The sequence below is a fragment of the Notechis scutatus genome, chromosome 2 (genome assembly GCF_049901735.1).
Source record: "Notechis scutatus isolate UNSWTSFEM ecotype Mainland chromosome 2, rNotScu1.2, whole genome shotgun sequence".
Taxonomy (NCBI): Eukaryota; Metazoa; Chordata; class Lepidosauria; order Squamata; family Elapidae; genus Notechis; species Notechis scutatus.
In genome coordinates, this window is record NC_142010.1 from 14,717,584 (window position 1) to 14,725,928 (window position 8,345).

Here is an 8,345-nt window from a genome sequence, read left to right on the forward strand (position 1 = left end):
GCTTAATAGCAGTAACTGTGAGAGGGATCTTGGAGTTTTAGTGGACAACCAGCTAAATAGGAGCACGCCGTGTGCAGCAGCAGCCAAATGCAATCCTAAGTTACATTAACAGAGGGATACAATCAAGATCAAGTGAGGTATTGATACCTCTCTATAAAGCCTTAGTAAGACCACACCTAGACTACTGCATCCAGTTTTGGTCACCACACTATAAAAAAGAGGTTGAGACTCTAGAAAAAGTACAGAGAGGAGCAACCAGGATGATTAGGGAACTGGAGACTCAAACATATGAAGAACGTTTACAGGAACTGGGCATGGCTAGTCTAGTGAAGAGAAGGACCAGGGGAGACAGTGTCCCAATATTTGAGGGTCTGCCACAGAGAGGAGGAAGGGGGGTCAAGCTATTTTCTAAAGCGCCTGTAGGCCAGACAAGGAAAAATGGATGGAAACTGAACAAGGAGAAATTTAGCCTGGAAATAAGGAGAAACTTTCTGACAGTGAGAACAATCAAATAATGGAACAGAAGTTGCCCTCGGAAGTTGTGGGAGCACCATCACTTGAGACCTTCAAGAAGAGATTGGACTGCCATCTGTCAGAAATAGTGTAGGGTCTCCTGCTTGAGCGGGGGGTTGGACTAGATGACCTACAAGGTCCCTTCCAACTCCAATTATCTGTTACCGGTTAAACCAGTAGTGGAACAGATAGGATCCCACTGCTGGGCAAAGGAGGCCAGAAACTTACAATGAGAGGCTGGGGGAGGATGGTCTCTTTTGCCTGAGGGAGGAGGAGGAGGAGGAGGAGGAGGAGGAAGAGGAGGAGGAGGAGAGGTGGAGCAGGAGGGAAAAGAGGAGGAGAAGGTGGTGGAGAAGGAGGGGCAAGGATGAAGAGGGGGAAGGGGAAGGAGGAGGAAGGAGGCCATCATAATGGACTCCAGGGTCCATTGGTCCCAGCCATTACAACATGAACAAATAATTTTGGGGGCTTTACCCTGTTTTAATGCAACAAACTTCGAGGAGTCCAGTCCCGGGTTTAATTCAGGACCCAGAAGGTCCGACTCTAGCCCAGCTGCGTGGGATGGCTTGCAAGACAGTCCCAGAGTTACTTTGCCATGTCACCCTTCCCCACTTTGGCCACATCCAAAGAAGAGGGGGTTCACTCTCTATCTTCCTGGGGGGGGGGGTGTAGGGGGAGACCATACGGGATGCATTCCATCCCAGAGGTAGAGTTGGTGGGTCTGAATTGGGGGGTGGAGGAAGTGTTTTTGTTTCCCTTCTCAAAATTGGCAGGAGAAGCAGAGGGACCAATTGGAATTGTCCCTTCTGTAGTGTCACCGGTCTCCAGGCAGAGTCTCTCTTGACTTCACCTTGTAGAGGTTCATGGCAGAGAGAGAAGCAGAGAAAGTGGGAGAATAGAATAGAATAGAATAGAATAGAAATAGAATAGAATAGAATAGAGAATAGAATAGAATAGAAGGCTTCCATCGCTTTCAAAGCCTCCAACTTCTTCCCCATCCAGAAAAAAAATAAAAATAAAAACGAAAATGGAAATAGGGCTCTTTGCAAAAAAAACAAAACAAAAAACATTTGAAAGGCTCGCGGTCTCTGAGAGGGCGGGGCCGCCAGGTCACGTAGCCGCGTAGCCGCGGGCCCGCCTACGCGATAATCCATTGCGCGCCCCGCGGCGGACGCCATTTTGAGACCGGGCGGAAGTGGATCCGGAGCGGCGCCCTCGGCTTCCGGTTTGCTGAGTGTGTGTTTCCCCGCCCCTCCCTTCCCGCGAGGCGAGAGCGGCGACCGGTATCCGCGGGGACTGGGCGGTTGGCGGGCGTCGCGCGGTTCTGAGGTGAGACTGCTGTCCCCATCGTCCCCGGCCAAACGGGGCTTCCCTCCCCTCAGAAGGACTTTGAACCCTCAGAAGGACTTTGAGGGGGGCCCTCGTCCAGCTGCCGGACTACAGGGTCCGTTATCCCCAGGCGGGGGCGGGCGGGCGACCGTTAACGGGCTACATCTCCCATCATCCTGGCCGGCTGAGTTCCATCTGCCTCGGCTGGTAGAAAGACTACAACTCCCATCCTCCCCAAGAAACGCAGGCACTTGGCCGGGGTGGGGGGCAGGAGGGGAGTTGCCCTTTAGGGGCTGCATCGTCTCCCGGGCTGTGCACCATGGGCCCATTCCCCTCTGGAGGCTCAGCAATACTTGTGGCCTCTCCAGAGGCAGAGATTCAGAAAAATCCACATGGAATTTATTTATCATTTTGATTTATTATACACATACACAAGTGCTGATTTACCTATGTATCTATTATCTAGATTATCTCCATCCCTATTCATCGTTTTTTTTTTAATTTTAAAAAAACTATTGAAAATTAACATATTCAAATATATACAAATATATGTTATAAAAAGAAAGTAGGTTGATACATTTCATCATCGTTTTCTTGACAGTACAATCAATACAGTTAATACTTGACAGTTAATAGCCATATTAATAATAGTCAATAATCCATTAATAATATTAATAAAATAAGTAATTCAAATATATAGGTCGGTAAATCAAAAAGTATAAAGTTAGCACCAAGCTATATCTAAAGCAAATCAGGTATAAATCTATATAAATAGATGCACTTTATTCTATAATATTTAAAAAGAGAAAAAGTGTAAGATTTTATCTAAGTATTCCTTTATCTCTTCTTACTTCTAAATATATTAACTTTAATAATTACACAATATAAATATAACTAAATGAATATTATAAATATAGATATAAATATTAATATAAATCTCTACTTTCCTGACAATCCTATTATCTCTATACCTATCTACCTATCATCCATCTATCCATATCTATTATCTATCTACACATACTCAACTGGCTGGCAAACCGTACTCAACGAGTAGTCCTTAATGGGTCTAAGTCTACATGGAGGGAAGTAAGCAGTGGGGTGCCACAAGGTTCTGTCTTAGGCCCAGGACTCTTCAATATCTTCATTAACGACTTAGATGAGGGAATAGAAGGGGGACTTACCAAATTGGCAGATGATACTAAGCTGGCAGGAATAGCTAACACCCAAGAAGATAGGCTCAAGATCCAGATGGATCTTGACAGACTAGAACACTGGGCCCTATCTAACAGCACCCAGAAGGCAATGCACGCCCCCCATGCCCTCTACACATGCACGCGCAGTCCCACCCACCCAGCTACCCTCCCCCCGTCTGCATTGTGCTTCACAGCTGATTTTTGGGCAGTTTGAGGCCTTTTACGGCCTCCCAGAGGCTTCAGGAAGGCTTCTGCAGGCTTTTCAGGCCGAAAACTAAGCCCGTTTGGTCACTTCCAGTATTTCCGGAAAAACAGGAAGTGACAAAACGGGGCTAGTTTTCGGCCTGCAGAAGCCTTCCTGAAGTCTCTGGGAGGCCGAAAAAGGCCTCAAACCAGCCAAAAATCAGCTGTGAGGTGTGCGCATATGCAGTAAGGTAAGTTTGCCTGCAGCCCACGTGCCGGCACAAATGGCTCTGCGTGCCACCTATGGCACGCGTGCCATAGGTTCGCCATTACAGGTGTAGGATCTCCTGCTTGGGCAAGGGGTTGGACTAGATGACCTACAAGGTCCCTTCCAACTCTGATTATATGTTATCTGAATGAGGGCCATTTGGACACACATTAACACATACATACATACACAGGTAGTGCTCAACCTAACAACCGCAATTGAACCCAAAATTTACGTTAAGTGAGAAATTTGTGAAGTGAGTTTTGTCCCATTGTTACGGCTTTCCTTGCCACAGTTGTTAAGTGAGTAAACATGGGCCAGTTAAGCGAATCTGGCTTTCCCATTGGCTTTGCTTGTCAGAAGGTCACTAAAGAGGGAAATTGCGTGATATTTCATTTCTCATCTAAGAAACTCCATCAGTTTTGATGGGGTGGAGTGAGGTGGGGATCCCGACAGACGCTGGGACCGTCATAAATGTGAACCATTTGTCAAGCATCCGAATGTAAGCCACGTGACCACGGGGATGCTGCATCGGTCATAAGTCACTTTTTCAGTGCTGTTGTAACCCCCTGAACGGTCACCAAACGAACTGTTGTAAGTTGAGGACAATCTACTGGGAAACTGCTGGGAAAGAGGCACCTCTGGATGTAATATTCAGTGTAATCAGATGATTGACGTTCTTCTATTCTTTGTTCCAGTGTGGGAGAGAAACCAGAGGGGCTTTGGCACGTGCAAGGAGAGAGAGACACACACACACAATGGGTGAAGCTCTACAGAAGAAGCTACAGGGGGAGCTAGACAAATATCAGCAGCTGCAGAAAGGTCAGAACTCCCCCGGACCCTGCGGGGGAGGAGGGGGGAAGGGTCCCAGGACCGTCCCCTGCGCCGTCTTTCCATTGCTCCCAGTCGCTCCTGGAAGGAGGCAGTTCGTTCAAGGCCATTCTGCAGGACCCTGCTCTCTGGAGGTGGCAGCCATTTCAGAAGCCCAGTTTTTTAAAACACATTCCCAAGTCGGTTGCCCGGGCAGATGTGTTGAACTACACCTCCCATCTTCCCCAGCCAGCATCCCACCAGCCTGGCTGCAGGAAAACAATAGGAGCCGTAGTCCCACACTTGGTGTGACCCACCAAACATCTACTCACAACTTGTTAAGGTGGGTCTATAATGGCTGGTGAGGCTATCTGGATGCCCGCTAGCGCCTTCTCGCCCTCATCTCCCCATGGTATCTTCGCCCTTCAGCGCCCGCCTCTCAGGGCGCTGGAGCATGGTTCTACTCCTTCTTTCAAAACCTTCAGGGTGGCTTCCCCCAAACCAGCCAGAGCCTATCTTGCATTCCTGGAGAGCCGGTTGCAGAAGACAGAAGGAAGCAGCGTTGTGACTCCCCCACAGAAGGGTCCCCCTGCTGACTATGTTGGAGGGGTTCGCAAAGATGCGGATGGCCTCAGAGGGGCCCCAAGTGCTCTTCTCCATCTGAGAGGCTGAGCCTTTCAGCAGTTTTGGGGGTGGGGGCACAGAACCCATCTCTCTCCTGATTCCCTCCCCTCTGGACCTGAGAGGCTGCTGGAAACAGGCTGAGGAAGTCAAGAAGATTCCAGGTAAAGGACTCTAACCACAAGGGTGTGTGTGTGTGTGTGTCTCTTCCCCTCCTTGCAGATATGAGCAAATGCATGACAGCCCGTCAGAAGCTGGAAGCTCAGTTGACGGAGAACCATGTGGTGAAGGAGGTGAGGTCAGGCCTGGTTCCCCCACCTACCCCCCCCCGCCTTCCCTGGGCTTCCTTTCAGCAACAGCCCTCCTCCTCCCCTCCCCTCTAGGAATTGGACCTGCTGGACCCCTCTAACTCTGTCTACAAGCTCATTGGGCCGGTGCTGGTGAAGCAGGACACGGAGGAAGCCAAAGCAACCGTGGGAAAGAGGCTGGAGTACATCACAGGGGAGATGTGAGTAGACCGGGGGTTCCTGGGTGAGGCCTCCAGCTCCTGAGGCAGTCTATCTTGGGAGTCCCCACAGCTCTTCTGGGGCTTCTCCCTGTGCTCAGCTGCTCACCGGTTTGATCCTCTCTCCCCAGCAAACGCTACGAGGCTCAGATTCAGGACTATGAGCGGAAGTCGGAGCAGCATCGGGATGCCCTGGGCCGGCTGCAGCAGGAGTTCCAGCGGACCCAGGGCAAGGTGTCCGTCAAAACTTGAAGGGGCAGTGCAGAGGGAGGAGTGGGCCAGCCAGCCCCCAGGCCTGCCATTTGGGCCTTTTTGGATCCCTTCAAATAAAATTCTGTTGGACCTTTTATGCGTCTCCTCTCTTTCACTGGGGCTTGGGGGACCCAGAATTCCCAGAGGAAGATGCCCAGTGAGAGGAAGTCATCCAAAGGCGGACGCAGCTGAGGTGCTTGGATAAGTGAGCTCAGCCACATGAGAAAGACATGGCGAATCTTCCAGACGTGAAGGCAAAGTTTCCCTGACTTCAGACAAGGAGGGACAAAACATGTGCATCTGTGAAAGGAACCCCTTTGCCTGACTGGGGTACAGACCGTATTCCTCCTAGAACCTCTAATTCAGCGGTACCCAACCTTTCCAGCTTGGCCCAGTGTGGAGTGGTATGTTAGTAGCAGGCGCACGCATGTGGGTACAGCTCCATTTGTATGAGCGACAGGCGTGGGCGGCCCTAGACTCATGAACGGAACATTGTGGGCAAAAGTGGAGAAGTGTTTGGGCTGGCGCATGAACCTCTACTCGCGCGAGTGGAGGGCGCTTGCACGCTAAGCTCTATTCACACAAGTACAGGGTGTGCACGCACACAAATGGAGGTGTGCATGCATGCATGCGTTACTCCCCCCATGTTGGGCCGGCCTTCAAGCCACGTTTTTCGGTGCCGTAACTTTGAACGGTCACTAATCTGTTATAAGTCGAGGACTAACTGTACTCTTCCCCCTTCTGAAGATACACCCCCTCCATTGTTTCAATGTTCCATCTCCCCACGGTGAGACTTCTGTGTCCTGCCACCAGTTGGGTTGAAGCACTTAGCCAAGCCTGGAGACCACCAGATCCTGGTTCTCTGCATATACTAACCAGCCATTCTGGGATTTCCTTTCCCGCCATTCCTGAGAGGTGATCTGATCCAAGAAAGCGCCAATCTCCCCTGCTTTGGATCCCCCGACGTTTCTCCATCCTTTCACCCAGCTTTGGTTCCATAGGAGCTTCATCTCCGTTGCTCTTTTTTGGAGTCAACCCCTACGGCTTTTATTTGCTCTAGAGCAATAAAGGATAAAAGAAGAAAACCCAAAAGTGCTGCAAGTATACATTTGGCCCTTAGTTGTACGTGTATTTTAACGAGTACCACTCAGTCACCCAGAGATCAAGGAGTGGCTTCTTTTAAAACCAAGGGCAGAAGGAAACCATGAGTTACAGAGGGACAAGGAGACGCTGATTTTGCTTCCGAGAAAAAAGGGTGAAAGGCAGGTGCCGGTTCAAGGCTGTGGGAGGAAGGCTCCAACTCGGCGCTTCCACCCTTCCATCAGCAGCAAGTCGGAAGCGCTCCCGCAGGATAACTGCACCAGGGTTGCCAGATCGCAGCTTGGCTCTGTGGCCAAACGCAAGTCAAAATTTGGCCAAATTATTTTCTCTCACGGCCAAATTTTCCGGCCACATTTTTTTATGCAATATAACATGAGGATATATTGTTTTTTGTTTTTTTAACTGTTTTTAAATAATCAAATCATAAAAAATAGTCTTTATTCGACAACGTGACATGACATCATGGGAATTTCTGCGTTTCTTTACTTGCATCCAGGCTAGGCAGCTCACTTCAAATAACCGCTCTACCGTTTGGAAAGCTCAGGGCCAAATGCAGCGATCCTGAGGAGGGGGGAGCTAGGGCATGAGGGTTTTTAGGGGGATTTCCCCCCCCCGATTGAAAAAATATAATCACTAAATAAATAAAATGACACAAAAATAGCAATTTTATATATATGAATCCTTATGAAAACTGAATGCTCAATAACCATCTTTTCAAAAAGAGAGGAATTATCCCAATAATTACATGAAAACAAAGAGTACTTCTAATGTAGTAATGTGAAGAAAGAAAAAGGTAAAAAAACAAACTATAAGATCAAGTCTGTCAAGTATACACATACACATTACACATAGCTGCCTTACCATGCATGCAGAGTACACGCAAAATGCGTTTAGCTAGCTTATATGTACCACAGGCGTATTCTCTCGGTCGCACATCCGGGATTTTCCATGACGCCGTGCGCCGACTGGCGAGAAAACAATCCAATACTGAGATGTTTACATCCGGGTTAACATCTGCTTATATTACACAGCGCTGTTCAGTCAGAAGGCTTCAGCTTGTGTATCGCGTCGTTTTTCAGAGGTTTTCAGACGATCTGACAGTCATTTTCATGCGAATATATTGTATTGAAAACCGGTATTCGGCCAAAATTTCAATTTCACGGCCAAGCAACTTTCATACGGCCAAATTTCCGGCCAAATATATTTGGCCAGAGACATGATTTTTTTTCACGGCCAGATTTCTATACAGCCAGATTTCTCGAATTTGGCCGGAAAAACGGCCAGATGGCAACCCTGAACTGCACACTCAGCTATTTCGTGCCTATCTGAGTGGCGCGCATGCTCAGTAGAGCCCTTCCCAATGAGCGAGGCTGTTCCTCCCCATCTTGGCCTCGGTAGCTAATAGGCTGCAGATGTTGTGCTGGGGTGGAGCATGAATGACAAGAGGGGGAGCGGGAGCCCGCCGGGTCACATGAGCTTGGCGAGCCAATGGCAGGCGAGAGGCGCCTGTCAGATTTGAGCGGGAAACGGGAATCTCGGAATCGCCTCAGCCGCTTCTCTGCTGGGTACG

At 49.1% G+C, this 8,345-nt stretch overlaps 2 protein-coding genes across 2 annotated transcripts in view; one reads left to right on the top strand and one right to left on the bottom strand.

Annotated features, from left to right (window-relative positions):
• LOC113425376 (uncharacterized) overlaps positions 1-8,345 on the bottom strand; it is a 51,855-nt gene that overhangs the window by 20,470 nt on the left and 23,040 nt on the right. The gene's annotated exons all lie outside the window — the stretch shown is intronic.
• On the top strand, positions 1,684-5,769 carry PFDN6 (prefoldin subunit 6). Its single transcript, XM_026687515.2, has 5 exons — positions 1,684-1,842; positions 4,185-4,308; positions 5,140-5,210; positions 5,301-5,425; positions 5,554-5,769. The coding sequence occupies exons 2-5, from the start codon at positions 4,245-4,247 to the stop codon at positions 5,672-5,674; spliced, it is 381 nt and encodes a 126-aa protein (XP_026543300.1). The 5' UTR covers positions 1,684-1,842; positions 4,185-4,244; the 3' UTR covers positions 5,675-5,769.

Coding starts and splice junctions, on each gene's coding strand:
- PFDN6 (XM_026687515.2), top strand. CDS start 4,245: ATGGGTGAAGCTCTACAGAAGAAGCTACAGGGGGAGCTAGACAAATAT. Junction 4,309..5,139: donor ATATCAGCAGCTGCAGAAAG/GTCAGAACTCCC, acceptor CCCTCCTTGCAG/ATATGAGCAAATGCATGACA. Junction 5,426..5,553: donor GAGTACATCACAGGGGAGAT/GTGAGTAGACCG, acceptor CTCTCTCCCCAG/CAAACGCTACGAGGCTCAGA.